The sequence below is a fragment of the Bos indicus x Bos taurus genome, chromosome 11, assembly GCF_003369695.1.
Source record: "Bos indicus x Bos taurus breed Angus x Brahman F1 hybrid chromosome 11, Bos_hybrid_MaternalHap_v2.0, whole genome shotgun sequence".
NCBI lineage: Eukaryota > Metazoa > Chordata > Mammalia > Artiodactyla > Bovidae > Bos > Bos indicus x Bos taurus.
The window spans coordinates 70,637,653-70,653,709 of record NC_040086.1 but is presented as its reverse complement, the minus strand read 5'-3'; the positions used below and the strand labels follow the sequence as shown (position 1 = coordinate 70,653,709).

Here is a 16,057-nt window from a genome sequence, read left to right as displayed (position 1 = left end):
ATGCCATCCAACCATTTCATCTTCTGTCATGCCCTTTTCCTCCCACCTTCCAGTTTTTCCCAGCATCAGGGTCTTTTGAAATGAGTCAGTTCTTTGCATCGGGTGGCCAAAGTATTGGAGTTTCAGCTTCAGCATCAATCCTTCCAATGAATATTCAGGACTGATCTCCTTTAGGATGGACTGGTTGGATTTCCTTGCAGTCCAAGGGACTCTCACAAGTCTTCTCCAACACAGTAATTCAGAAGCATCAATTCTTTGACACTCAGCTTTCTTATAGTCCCAACTCTGACATCCATACATGACTACTGGTAAAACCATAGCTTTGACTAGACAGACCTTTGTTGGCAAAGTAATGTCTGTGCTTTTTAATATGCTGTCTAGGTTGGTCATAGCTTTTCCTCCAAGGAGGAAGCATCTTTTAATTGCATGGCTGCAGTCACCATCTGCAGTGATTTTGGAGCCCTAAAAAAATATAGTCTATCACTGTTTCCATTGTTTCCGCATCTATTTGCCATGAAGTGATGGGACCAGATGCCATGATCTTAGTTTTCTGAATGTTGAGCTTTAAGCCAACTTTTTCACTCTCCTCTTTCACTTTCATCAAGAGGCTCTTTAGTTCTTCACTTTCTGCCATAAGGGTGGTGTCATCTGCATACCTGAGGTTATTGATATTTCTCCCGGCAATCTTGATTCCAGCTTGTGTTCATCCTCATCCAGCCCAGCGTTTCTCATGCAGTTAAATGATCAGGGTGACAATATACACCCTTGACGTACTCCTATCCCTATCTGAAACCAGTCCTGTTCCATGTTGAGTTCTAACTGTTGCTTCCTGACCTGCATACAGATTTCTCAAGAGGCAGGTCAGGTGGTCTGGTATTACCCTGTCTTTAAGAATTTTCCAGAGTTTGTTGTGATCCACACAGTCAAAGACTTAGGCATAATCAATAAAGCAGAAGTAAATATTTTTCTGGAACTCTCTTGCTTTTTCAGTGATCCAATGGATGTTGGCAATTTGATCTCTTGTTCCTCTGCCTTTTCTAAATTCAGCTTGAACATCGGCAAGTTCAAGATTCATGTACTATTGAAGCCTGGCTTGGAGAATTTTGAGCATTGCTGTGCTAGTGTGATAGATGAGTGCAATTGTGCGGTAGTTTGGGCATTCTTTGGCATTGACTTTCTTTGGGATTGGAATGAAAACTGACCTTTTCCAGTCCTGTGGCCACTGCTGAGTTTTCCAAATTTGCTGGCATATTGAGTGCAGCATTTTGACAGCATCATCTTTTAGGATTTGAAAGTGCTCAACCTAAATTCCATCACCTCCACTAGCTTTGTTCATAGTGATGCTTCCTAAGGCCCACTTGACTTCACATTCCAGGAGTTTGCTCATACTCAGTGTCCATTGAGCCAGTGATGCCATCCAACCGTCTCATCCTCTGTCACCAATATTTAAATATTTTCAGTTCTATTTTTTTTTTTAAGCCTGAAAACTATAAAGTTAAGGATTTGATCTGATTTTGTTTCTCCATACTTTATTTAAATCTTCCAGGCTTTTGTAGAAAATATTTTCTTCCCTCAAATTGATCTATAGATCAGAAATAGTTACAATGAAATCTCAGTTGGATTCACAGAATTAGACAAACTGATTCAGAGGTTTATATATAGACGAACAAAGGATTAAAAGTAACCAAGACAGTCCTGAAGAAAATTAATGAGTGGGGATAGATCTACTAAATGGAAAGATTTATTTAAAAGCTCTGGTGTGTTGATGTCTCAGTGATAAAATAGATTAATGGAATAGATTATAGCACCAGAAGCAGGATTGGTAGCTCTGTAAGGAAAGGATGAAATTATTCAGGAAATGCTGCTGAATCAGTTGGTATCCATACAGAGAAACTATAGACAAAGATGAAGAGCCTTTTCCAATATCATGTTTAGAGCATTCTGTGCATATATTTCTTACCTGTTTAAAGGGCTGGGGAGTACTACCTTAAGCCAGGCAACATTGTATATGTGTGGTTACTTTAACAAAAAATGGCTGAGTTTTATAGGCCAGGATACTAGGGGGCAATGATTGGCAGTATTTATTAAAAGGTAGGAGGACAGGAGAAGAAATGTGATTTAGATATACTTTATTTTATAAATTCTGTCTTTTCATTGCTGTGTTTTTATCCTTTAAAGGTTTGCTCTGTGATTTGCTGTGGTCTGACCCAGATAAGGATGTGCAAGGGTGGGGAGAAAATGATCGTGGTGTTTCCTTCACTTTTGGAGCTGATGTAGTCAGTAAATTTCTGAATCGTCATGATTTAGACTTGATTTGTCGAGCTCATCAGGTATGAAATACAAAACTTTTGGATGTTTTGGTATTTATTAACTTCATCCAGGTCTATGCCATTTTTTTTTTTATTTTGAGAAAATCGAGATCTAAGGAAACTAATTATTACAAGGAAAACAGAAGAGGTAAATCATCAAATGCATTGTATGGATTTTGATAAGAACAAACCACACTCTAAAAAGACACTTTTAAGATCATTGGGAAGATTTGATTATAGACTGTGTGTTAGATACCAAGGAGTCATTGTTAATTGTTTTAGCTGCGATGAATTGTATTGTTATGTAAGAACGATGTCCATATTTTTCAGAAATGCATGCTCAAGTATGTAGTGGTAAGATGTTTTGTTTTAAAATACATCAGAAAAAGGAGCGGGGAGATAGATGAAATAAATGTAGAAAAGTCTTGGTAATTATTGAATCAGGGTGGTAAGTAAATATCCAGTCCTCATGCTCTCTAGAACATAACTGATTCAAAATACACTGAAAAGCATTTTTTAAAAATCCTTTTAAGCTGCTCTTACGTATTTTAAATTTGTAAATATTTAAAGATTCCTTGTTTATTAAGGTAAAATTTATTGTTATTTATATGCTATATATACTTACATAGTTTTTTTCTGCAGCTTTGTGCCCCATAAACCTTGACTGCTTCTACCTCTTTATGCGATCCTATGTGATAACACAGATGACAGGCTTCTCATTTTCTGTACATGTTGTATATCACATGCCCTTTTTTTCTGTTAAAATTTTCTGGTTCAGTTGAATGAAGTCATATCCCCAAATTCTTTGCTTTTGGCAAAGTTATCTTTTAATCAGTGAGCATTGTGTTTATATAAGATTTCTTGTTGTGTTGTTCGGTCGCTGAGTTGTGTCCAACTCTTTGATCCAGTGGACTCCAGCACACCAGGCTCCTCTGTCCTCCACTGTCTCCCAGAGTTTGCTCAGATTTATGTCCATTGAGTTGGTGATGCTGTCTAACCATCTCATTCTTTGCTTCTCTCTTCTTTTGCCTTCAATCTTCCCAGCATAAGTCTTTTCCAATGAGTCAACTCCTTGCATCAGTGCCCAAAATATTGGATGCTGGCTGAAGCTCCAATAAAGGAGCTTCCAAGGAATATTCAGGGTTGATTCCTTTAGGATTGACTGGTTTGATCTTCCAGGACTCTCGAGAGTCTTCTGTAGTACCACAATTCCAAAGCATCAGTTCTGCAGTGCTCAGCCTTCTCTGGAGAAGGAAATGGCAACCCACTCCAGTATTCTTGCCTGGAGAATCCCAGGGACGGAGGAGCCTGGTGGGCTGCTATCTATGGGGTCCCACAGAGTCGGACACCACTGAAGCGACTTAGCAGCAGCAGCAGCCACCTTCTCTGCTTTCTGATATTCTATCTAGGTTTGTCATCACTTTCCTTCCAAGGAGCAAGTGTGTTTTAACTTCATGGCTGCAGTAATTTTGGAGAAAATAAAATCTGTCGCTACTTCCACTTTTTCCCCTCCTATGTCCCATGCCGTGATGGATGCCATGGTCATTTTCTAGACACCTCCAAATCCTGTTCTGCTTATTTTCAAGCCTGTTATCTCTAAAATTAAGAGTCTTATGATGGGAAATAACACAGAGTTTCCTTTAAAAAAAAAAAAACAACCCTGTTCTTTTGGTAAATATGTGAATAAATAAACATATGAACAAGCAAACTAAGAACTTGTAAAAGGATGTACTGAATGCCAGGCAGTATGGTGAACTGGAGTCGATAATGTGGCCAAGGTTTTAACAGAAAAGTTTATTACCTAAATTTCACCATGAAGTAATAACAACAGGAACATGTGCCTGATATCTAGGTAGGAATTATATAAAAATGTGGATGGTTGTGGAAGTGCTTTCTCCAAGTATTGTAGGATAATTTTGCTTAATCATAGAATACATAAAAGACTTCAAAATGTATTTTTACCTGTTCTGTAAATAAATAGAAAATGTTTACATGTCATTGTCTACCTCTCAGAGTTGTAGATCTGAGAAACATAAATTGTTTAATTCACTGAGGAATTGACAACAGATTCTAGAAATCATTTTAAATCATTAAGGAAAAGAGTTATACACATAAAAATCTATCGGCAGCTAATTTGTAGTAGCACCATCTGTAAATTAAGCTCAGCTTAGTAAAGTTTTCAATGTTTGTAATACTAATAGGAAATTACAAAGTAGAAGAAGAAAAAATTCATAACATAATCTGTCTTTCATTGTCTGATTATTGTTCATTGAATTAAGGATTTTATATTTGGATCATAATGCCATTGTCTAAGAAGTATTTGGTGTCTCAACTCCCTTTAGACACTGTTCTAGGAGAATGGTAGTAGAACACTTGAAAATGGTATTTTTGAACTTCAGTAATCATAAGTTTATTTCATTTAAGCTAAATTCTTGCCTTTATAGAAAGGGAAAGCCAATTTTAATATTTTCTCAGGTAAGTTTAAGAATAAAAATCAGGCTTCCCAAACAAAATAGGGGTTTGTATTTTTTCAGGTCTTTGTCACATTTATCTTAATTAGTCCTGATGGTTGAAAATTTTAAAAGATACATAAATGTTTTTTCTTTTGACTTTTTCTCTGCCAGGTTGTGGAAGATGGATATGAATTCTTTGCTAAGCGACAACTGGTAACCCTGTTTTCAGCCCCAAATTACTGTGGCGAGTTTGATAATGCTGGTGGAATGATGAGTGTGGATGAAACTTTGATGTGTTCATTTCAGGTATGCTATATGTATACTTTTGTTTATTCTCGTTTGTTCTCTTTTTAAATATAAATTTTTAACAACTGGAAAATTGTTTTAATTGAAGTATAGTTGATTTACAATATTGAATTAGTTTCTGGTGTACAGCAAAGTGTTACATACCTATTCTTTTTAATATTCTTTTCCATTGTGATTTGTTGCAGTATATTGAATATAGTTCCTTGTGCTGTATAGTAAGACCTTGTTATTTATTTAATTTATATATAGTGGTTTGTATCCCAAACTCCTAATTTATCCCTTTCCTACTCTTTTTTCCCCTTTGGTAGCTATAAGTTAGCATCTAGAAATCTAATTTAAAACTATTGTCAGAAGAATTTTCTTTCAGATTTATTTTCTTTCCTTGAGGAAGTATAGGAAATCAGTTTAATTCAGAAGTAATTATCACTCTTGGACTCCCTGTAGATTTCTATTTTCATTCACAAATACTCTAGTCTTTGAGGTATATATCTCGTAATTAGAGTTTTAGGAATCCTAATTCATGTCATTCATTCTTGATGGCATGTGTTTACATTGGAAATTCCTGTATGAATCCTTACGTAGTGGCTTCGCTACTAAAAGAATGTGAATTCAGATTGTGTTTTCTTTTGCAAGATGCATGGATGGGACAGGCGTTGAGTAGAAAGAGTTTATGAATTCTGATGAAAATAATGTAGAATATTTACCTAGAAAAACCTTCCAAATAATCTTAAAGTATCCATTTGTGAATATAGAAACATTTACATTTAAAAGAGAGACCAGCTTTAGCATACTACTTAATCATTCTTGTTCATGGACTAAAATAACTTTTTGTCCTTGACACAATGTTTTTCTCTTAAAAAATGTAAGAGAGGTTTCCATTACTATCAGCTAATAACAATTGAATGCTAAATGTTTGATTTCTCATTCAGAATTTAAATGTAGTAACCATAACCAGGCCATATCCTTCAACAAATAGTTTGTTTTTTTGTTTGTGTGTTTTTTTGGTTTTTTTTTTGCTATAACCAAAGTGTTGCTGGGGATGTGGAGAAGTTGGAACCTTACATATTGATAGTGGGAATGGAAAATGGTTTGTCAGTTCTTGAAAAAGTTAAACATAAAAAGTTTCTGTATGACCCAGTATTTCCACTCCTAGGTATATACCTGAAAGAATTGAAAACAGTACTTAAGTACATGTATATATACATATTAATAGGAACATTATTTATAATAACCAAAGGTAGAAACAACCCAAATGTTCATCAGCTAAAGCATGAATAAACAAAATGTGGAGTATCCATAAAATGGCATATTGTTTGGCAATTAAAAGTAATAAAGTACTCATACGTGCTACATCAAAATCATTATCTCAGTGAAAGAAGCCAGTCACAATAGCACAAATTGTCTGGTTTCATTTATTTAAAATAGCCAGAAAAGACAGTTCAATAGAGGAAAGTAAAGTAGTGATTGCTTATAGAGTTGAAGGGGGTTAGGGCAGTCAATAATGGAAATAGTGAGTGAGTGAGTGCTTTTGGGAACAAGGTTTCTTCCTGGAGTGACAAACATGTTCTAATGTTAGATTATACCAGTGGTTTCATAGTTGTAAATATGTTAAAAGTTGTTGCCTTTTCTACATTGTAAATGGTGAACTTTATGATACGTAATATATATATAGCTTTTTAAAGTGAAAGGTCTGTACACACATAATAAATGAAGATTGAAGAATTTGTGACTAATTACCCTCTAAAGAAATAGAATTATGATGAGAACCTGGGTCTTTTGACTCTTAGTGTTTTTTCCTCATCACAGATATATACTAGTTTGAAAATTTTTATACTTAGATCTAAGGATTGAATAGTTGATGGGTTTTGTGTACTTGAGCTTTTGTCACTAAATTGTCAATGGAATGACCAATAATAGTAATATTCAGATATTCAGACATTTGTACTTTTTACTTATTTTTTGATACTTTTTAAATGTGAGAAATGATTGTAGAACTTTGCTATTTTTTTCCTACAATTTTACAATTGATGTCATTTATTGAGAAGCCTACTATGTAATAGTAATCTCTTTAAACTTATTGTAATTGAAAAAGGTAACGTTGTTATTAAATTATTTACTTTAAGATTTTGAAACCATCTGAAAAGAAAGCTAAGTACCAATATGGTGGACTGAATTCAGGACGTCCTGTCACTCCACCTCGAACAGCTAATCCACCGAAGAAAAGGTGAAGAAAGGAACTCTGTAAAGAAACCATCAGATTTGTTAAGGACATACTTCATAATCTTTAAGTGTGCACTGTAAAACCATCCAGCCATTTGACACCCTTTATGATGTCACACCTTTAACTTAAGGAGACGGGTAAAGGATCTTAAATTTTTTTCTAATAGAAAGATGTGCTACACTGTATTGTAATAAGTATACTCTGTTATAATATTCAACAAAGTTAAATCCAAATTCAGAATTACCCATTAAAGTTACATCTTCACGTATCACAGTTTTTAAAGCTGAAAAGCATCCCAGTTAAACTAGATGTGATAGTTAAACCAGATGAAAGCATGATGATCCATCTGTGTAATGTGGTTTTAGTGTTGCTTGGTTGTTTAATTATTTTGGACTTGTTTTGTTTTTGTTTGTTTGTTTTTGCTGAAATAATGGCAAATTCTTTAAATTTTTTCCCCAAACATTTTAAAAAGTGCAATGTGGGAAGATTTTTGAAGACATTCATCAACTATTAATTTTCCATTGCTTATTTACTTATGTACCTGTTTGATCTTACTAAGAAAATTTATGCCTCATTACAGTAAAAAGGAATTTAGAGATATTTTTTAAAATATGCAAACTGTCCAATCGAGTGATTTAATCAGTTTGGGCAACTGTTACAGCTGATAGTGAATATTTTGCTTCATACAGAAATTGCCACTGATTTGAGTTTGTGCACTCTAATTTTAACTTATTGATGCTCTATTGTGCAGTAGCATTTCATTTAACTTTAAGATAAGGCTCATTTAGTATACCCAACTAGTTGGTAATGTGATTATGTGGTACCTTGGCTTTAGGTTTTAATTCGCACGAAACACCTTTTTGGCATGCTTAACTTTCTGGTAACACCCTCACCTGCGTTGGTTTTGTTTTTTGGGGTTTTTTTTGTTCTTGTTTTTTGTTTTTAGATCCACAGAACATGAGAATCCTTTTTTGACAAGCCTTGGAAAGCTGACACTATTTTTTCTCCCTCTGTACGAAGGATGTATTTATATGAATGCTGGTCAGTGGGACATTTGTCAACCATGGATATTGGGTGCTTGACTGTCTAATATTGCCATGTGAATGTTGTATACGATTGTAAGGCTTATGTCACTAAAGATTTTTATTCTGATTTTTCATGATCGAAATTCATATGATATTGTATAGACATGCTTTGTAGTGAACTATAGTAGCAATAATTTCTGTACATGATCAAGGGTTTATTGCAGCCTTTCTTTTCCTGTTCTCTTTTTTTTAAGGGTAGTATTAACAAATGACAGGAGTAGAAGAGTCAACATAAAGAATTTAGGAGAACTTACAGGACACCGATTTGTAATTCTTTGGGTGCAACACTTTTGGATGTGATTCTAAAAGCTATTATTGAGCATTGTCAAATTTGTAAGCTTCATAGGGATGGACATCGTATTTATAAATGCCCTCCTATAAGTGCTACCATAGATGTGAAATTCTTGACCTTAATATCGTCTTTGAAAATGTAAATTGAGAATTCTATTAACTTAAATCTTAAGAATTGGCGTATTGTATTACTGCAGGAGATTTGATTTTCAGCGCAGTGCAAAGTTCAATCAAATGCATATGTCTTTTTCTTTTCTAATTCCATTTTGTTTTAAAGCACATTTTAAATGTAGTTTTCTCATTAGTAAAAGTTGTCTAATTGATATGAAGCCTGACTGGTTATTTTAGTCCTTGTTTTTCCTTTACAGTAAAACATGTAAACATTTTATTCAAATAGATTTTTAATATCTTTCATGATGAATTGGTTCTTTTTAAAAATTGTTCATATACTGCTTATGATATATTAGGTCAAACAGGCTTTTACCTAATGTGATTTTAATATCTTTCCAACTGAAGAGTAAGTTGAACAATTTTTAATAGAATTTTAGCTGTACTCTTAGTAGTCACAGTGTGAAGGGGGTCTAGAAAATAAGCCTTTGGGAGGAAACAGAGCAGTCTTTTATTAATCTTAGTCAAACACATTAATTTGAATCCTCTGTACTGAGTTTTTATAATAATTTAGTCAGGTTAATACTGAATAGTCACTAATTAAGCAATTTAATATTGGTCATTGAATTTGAAGAATGGAAATTATCACATTTTAAAATTATTCAGTCTTCAAACCACTTTTAACAGCTTCTTTTCATATACTGTGTTCATTACAAATATTATTTGCTTGGTAACACTGTTACTTGAAATAAATAAAACTTTGTTTTTTAGGAGAAGAGTATCTAAAATTCTAGTGTCACTAATTTCTATTGTTCTTCCCTGTCACTAATTTATGTCATTTTTCCTCTCTGAATTTTAATAATTTTCTATGTTCAAATTTATCTTTATTCTAAATGTCATGACATTCATAGTCACTGAACACACTAGGTAACTGTGATAATGTGATTGATCACATGGATTATGTTGGTCAGTTTCTATTCTTGAATGGAAAGAATCAACTACAAATATTTGAAGCTTTAGCATTCACTATTTTAATTTTGCCTAGGGACCAGTTTTAATCATGATCAACAAGACTGGTTTATTCAAAATGTTGGGTCAAAATACCTGCAAGCAGAATTTAAAGTTTAAAAAAAGTGACTAATTGGAAGTATAAGAGGTTATAGGCCTTTTAAAGAAATTCATCTGAGGGAAAATCAGGAGCATCATGAGATGTCTCTTAAGATGTCTCTTAAGAATATGTAAATGTATATTATTAATATATTGAGCCCAAGAACTTAAATATATCTCCATTTATAAGTTCAGATACATTCCTTTTTCTCTTTGGCAACTGTAACTTTTGAACCAAAAAAACCCCCAATTTTTTTTTTTCACATTCTAAAAAATGTGTTTAGATAAGAAGGAAAATAGGCAAGCTTACTCTACTCTTGTTACCGTGACTTAATCCACCTCTTCTGTTCCTTGTAAATCCATCTATGAATAAAAACTGTGCCTGAAAAGATACTTAACAGCCTCACTGTACCAGTTGCCTGACCTAGAAATACTGTGTCCCTCTTTGCTAATAGAGTTTAGTGTTTTATAACTTCCTTAAACAGCTAAAAAGTGGTTAAAAGGACTGTAAAGTGACAGCATACCTAGCAAAGTGAACAGTAGTTAAGATGTAAGTTGATTCCATGTAAGTACATACTTTAAAGCTTTATTATCTTTATTCTCTTTATAATGTTTCAACAAAAGTGAAATTTAGATGCAATGTAGAAATTTTGATCTCTTGTTGAAGTTTTACCTATACATTTGAATGCCAGAATTTCTAAATAAATCCATTGATCAGAAAATTTTTTTAAGTCAAAACTTACTTTCTTCAGCTACCACCTCTTCTTACATTGGTTGACTTATTAAATCATAACATTCTTTAATTTCTCATTGTTACTTTCTTTACAGGTGGTCAGTGTTGTATTAAACCTTATTTTTACATTGTTGTTTAGTTGCTTAGTCATGTTCAGCTCTCTGTGACCCTAAGGACACTAGTGCTCCAGGCTCTTCTGTCCATGGGATTTTCCAGGCAAGAATACTGGAGTGGGGTGCAATTTCCTTCTCCAGGGCATCTCTGCCCGCACCCCCCCACCCCCCCCACACGCACACACCGGGGATTGAACCCAGGTCTCCTTCATTGCAGTTGGATTCTTTACTGTCTGAGCCACCAGGGAAACATTTATTTTTTATTCTACTTTATTCTTAAGTAGCCATAAATCTTTGCTTTTTTTCTCTTAGGGATCTTTGCCAACTAATGTTACAAAATCTTATTTGTAACACATTATTTGGGGTATCAGTAGTGTGGAAGGTTATAAGTGTGTTGTGCGGTCTGTGTTGTACATATGTAAAACAGTGAGAATAAACTGCCTGAAGCTCATAGACTCAGCATTTCTTTGATACTATGTGCAAAAAGGTGGGAACCTAGATCTATCCCTAGAGGTTTTATTTTAAGCCTGGCCTGAGCTCACCAAGTAAGATATACATTAATTTTTGCAGCTTTCTAAATCTGAGTAATTCAGTGGATGTACAGGCCAAAAAATCTTCCTGAGAGAGCAGTAAGACTACAACTAAACATCTGAAATTATATTATTATACTAATTATTACTAGTTATTAAAATAGTGTCTTTTAGTATACTAATTTATAGTCTTATATAAACACGGAGTTTTGACAAAGTCACAAAGACGTAATATAGAGCAACAATAAAGTAGTCCAGAGAAGTCCTTAATACATGTAACAAGTTTAATTGGAATAACTTGTTATATGTAACAATAATAAATAATAATCTTAAATATTTCTTCGGAGGGGGAAGGGCAGAGGAAACAAAACTGGGGTGGTGTTGATATAAGGTAACCTTATATCAGGCTACCCTCCAATATGTAATTCTCAAACTGATACCGGCACCGTTTGAAAATGCATTCACTCACCAACAGGTTATTAACAAACTGACACCTATCCTACCATTCTTGTGCAAACATGAGCTCTGTCTCTATAGCTTTCAATATAATAAGGATTCCTGAAAAGGCAGGTGTGAGGGGTGGAGTCACCTTAATCATATTCTGGTAGAACTCAGGAAACTACTCAATACCTCAGAAAAACTTAATGTGAGGCCTAGGGCCCCATTCTTAGCACATGTATCTGTTACGCAGTATATGCCTTAAGTTTTAGAAACAAATCCCCATCTTCCAGGATAATTGCCCTCAGGTTTTGTAGCCCATCTTAGTTGGGGCTTGGTCATGCCACTGAAAATCAAATTATCTGCTGTACAGATCCATTAGTATGTTGGGCACTCCTACAAAAAGTTCTTTTTGGTCCTTAGAAGCCTTTGGGTCTAGATCAGTCTCATTGTATGTGACTAGAATGTAAACGCATACGGACCAGAGATTTTTGTCTCTTGTTCGCTGATGTGTTTACAGCTCCTTGTGTAGTGCCTGGCACATAGTACGGATGCAGATGTTGGTTTAATGAATGACAATTGAGTTTCAAAAATTACTCTTACTGGTTCTGTTTTGACACTGATCTTTTGGAGAAATTAGTCAAAAATAGTTCCAGTTTTTATCCTCATCTAAATGCCTTTTCTGTCTTACAAGAATGCTGGAATAGTCTCAGGAGAAAATTGATTTGGGTCTGTATGGCAAAAATAGTTTGTTGTCAGAACTATAATCCTTATTTGGTAAAACGTTGGTAAATAATGAGAAGTCAGTGTTCAGTTGGTTGAAGGAACATTTCTCAGCTAGTTGCTGACAGGCACATTGGGGAGATTGTCTCTTATTCAGTATCAAACTTTCCAATATCCTTATGGTTACTTTCTTGGCTCCCCTTTGCTGCATTTTATTTAGGTTTTATTTTATTGACCTTAAAATCATCTTTGTTGTGAGCCACTTCAAACATTTTTAGGAAAGTGATGTAGTTTTGTGTGACACTTTGTCTTTCAAAAGTCAACCTAGTAAATGAACACTTAAAACTGAACACTTAAAACCAGGAATCAAAACTTGAAAGTGGACAGTCTGTTGCCTCAATTTAACAAATAAGGATTATGTCATAAGTAGAAGCTAGAATGAGGAGAAATAAAAATAGATATTTTCATTACTGAACAGAAAAGTGAAGTACAGTGGATAAAACTGGAGAGAGGTTTTATCTTTTTGATTACTGCTCAATGCTAATACTTCTGAAGAGTTTTTAACCTCTACCATATAAAAGAGCAATTAGCCATACTTGGTCATAGAACAAAATTCCAGGAAGTGAATTTTGCCCAGCTTGTATCAGTGGCTGGCCCTTAAGATTAATCTTTGTCACACAAAGTCTGAAAACTTGATGTTGGTAAGATGTTGACAAGTGGAAACTCTTACATAAAATTAGTACATACAGCTCATTGGCAAATGAATTTAGTTAGCATTGATAATCCTGCTTAGTTGAAAATGTGCATACACCAAAAGCCCAACAGTTTCACTTTAAAGCATTTATAGGAAAACTCCATGTGTCCCCCATGGGGCATACATACATAAACAGAAGTAGTATTCAAAATATTTGACTTTAATACATGTGCACTGATCAGTCAACCAACTAATCAGAGCCTGTGCAAGCTATAAATAACTTAAGTGGCCTTACAGAGACAGCACAACAGATAACCAGGTCTGTGTATGGGAATACTCAGAGCAGTCATAGCAAAAAATAACCCAAATGACTTGACAGAGGCATTGATTATGGTATATTTATAGAACAATCTTATACAGAATGAAAATGATTCACTGTCATGCATTAGCATGTCTAAGTCTTAAAAGTATGGAGAATAAAGAGAATGTTTTCAAACAAGATTTATGTTTGGGAATATGGTAAATCTAAAAAAAATGGAATGGGGGAGTTCCCTGGCAGTCCAGTGGTTAGGCTTTCAGAGCCCCTGGGAGGAGGAGGCGTATGGAGTGGGAAAAACAGAAGTCACCTTTTCTAGGAAGTAAGGGAAGGGAGGAGGAGTATACAGAATCTCAACAGTATTGTGTTCTGTTCCTTGAGTCTTAGGTTTCATGCTTTTTTGGTGGGTAGTGGTTTCTTGACTGTTTATTTTATGCTTAGCTTGCATATATATTACTAATATTTTTGTACATATCAAATATTTCATTTTTAAAATTTATATGCAATCCCATTTATGTAAAAGATGCCTGGAGTTTGATTTAAAATGGGAGACATCCACCTCTACCTTTCACTTAAACACTGTGGAGCCGCTGTAAAACCTTAACTGGCCTGATGTCAATTTTGTTGTGTCTCAGGGAAAAGGCCCAAGGAAAGGGAGTGAGATGAGTGAATGGCTGGTTAGTGGAGCAATCAAAACATTTATAGATGGGCTTTTATGGGCTCCCTTTGTGGCACCTCAAAATAGTAACATCAAAGATCACTGATCATGGGTCACCATAACAATAATAATAATAATGAAAATGTTTGAAGTATTGCAAGAACTACCAAAATGTGACAGAGACATAATGTGAGAAAATGCTGCTGTTAAAGCCACGCTAACAGACTTGCACAGGTCTGTTAGGGTTGTCACAAACCTTCAATCTGTAAAAAAGAAAATATAGTATCTGCAAAGCAGCATGCCTGTAGTAGACATTCAGTATTCAGTAAACATACTGTACCCAAGGCTGGAAACTAGTAATCACAGAAAACCGTGATATCTTGGGGAAAAGGGAACCACCGGAGAAAGCGGGATGAGGCTTCAAGCAGTGTTTTTTCAAGAGACTCAGTATTTAAGGTTTTCACAGTTTGTTTCTTGGTTCATTCAAGAAAATATCCAACATGCTTAAAAAGAAAAATGAATTCCCAGATTGTATCCTCTTACATGTAGGTGGTTTTTGCCATCCTCTAAAAGGGTGAGAGCCCAAGAAAGAAGGGAACTAAATCGTTCTTCAGAGTTGCTGACTGAGGAAGTACTCAGTTTTGCTAGGAAGTACCATAAATAGGGGGCTTCCCAGGCTGCTCAGTGGTAAAGAATCTGCCTGCAGGAGATTCGGTTTCGATCCCTGGGTTCAGAAGATCCCCTGGAGTAGCAAATGGCAACCCACTCCAGTATTCTTGCATGGAGAGTACCATGGATAGAAGAGCCTGGTGGGCTGCAGTCCATGGGGTCACAAAAACTTGGACAGGACTGAGCTTGCATATACCACAAATAGGCAAGGCCAAATTTCTTTTTAAGTGTACATGAAATTAGAAGCAGTGGCTGACTTTATTTTTGGGGGCTCCAAAATCACTGCAGATGGTGGCTGCAGCCATGAAATTAAAAGATGCTTACTCCTTGAAAGGAAAGTTATGACCAACCTAGACAGCATATTTAAAAGCAGAGATCAGTCCTGGGTGTTCATTGGAAGGACTGATGCTGAAGCTGAAACTCCAGTACTTTGGCCACCTGATTCAAAGAGTCGACTCACTGGAACAGACCCTGATGCTGGGAGAGATTGAAGAAGAAGAGCGTGACAGAGGATGAGATGGATGGCATCCCCGACTCAATGGACATGAACTTGGGCAAATTCTGGGAGACAGGGACAGGGAAGCCTGGCGTGCTGCAGTCCATGGGGTTGCAATGAGTCAAGACACGAGTTCTCGACTGAATAACAACAACAATGGTGGTAGCTGAAAAAAGGTTCCTGTAGAAGTTAGAACAATAGATTTAACAGGATAGAAGAACATTACCCCTTCTCACAGTGAGCCACAGTATTCACACATTTTTCAGTTTAAGTTGCCTTTTCCTCTGTTTCTGTAATTATTTAACGTAGCAGCAATTTATAATTACTGCTGCAAAGTTCCTCTCTGATTCTTCGTCCTCCCACTACTGATGTCTCCATTTTTCGCGTACCTGCCAGTGTATAGGTTTGGTGTGGGGCAGAATTCCCGGCCCAGTGGTGCCTCTCTGTCTCGCTGGAGGGGAGATAAATGGCTCTAATCCAAGCCTGACTTTGAAATGTTCTCAGGGGAAAGGGGTTGTATTAGAAGGCACGAAGAGGCCTGGTAGGGTCCCGCCTTTTTACCAGGCCCTTTTCGGGAGGGGAAGCAAGTTCAGTTCAGTCTCAGTCGTGTCTGACTCTGCGACCCCATGAATTGCAGCACGCCAGCCCTCCCTGTCCATCACCAACTCCAGGAGTTCACTCAAACTCACGTTCATCGAGTCCGTGATGCCATCCAGCCATCTCATTCTCTGTCGTCCCCTTCCCCACCCCCACCCCCTGCCCCCAATCCCTCCCAGCATCAGAGTCTTTTCCAATGAGTCAACTCTT

At 35.8% G+C, this 16,057-nt stretch overlaps 1 protein-coding gene across 3 annotated transcripts in view; it reads left to right on the top strand.

The window, feature by feature from the left end:
- The window catches only part of PPP1CB (protein phosphatase 1 catalytic subunit beta), a 37,692-nt gene extending 27,419 nt beyond the window's left edge, over positions 1-10,273 (top strand). For all 3 annotated transcript variants that reach the window (XM_027555765.1, XM_027555764.1, XM_027555763.1), the window contains exons 7-9: positions 2,179-2,330; positions 4,934-5,068; positions 7,192-10,273. In XM_027555765.1, coding sequence (XP_027411566.1) covers positions 2,179-2,330; positions 4,934-5,068; positions 7,192-7,296 — 392 coding nt within the window. In that variant the 3' untranslated portion in view covers positions 7,297-10,273. The remainder of the gene's footprint in view (positions 1-2,178; positions 2,331-4,933; positions 5,069-7,191) is intronic.
- Positions 10,274-16,057: the final 5,784 nt, after the last annotated feature.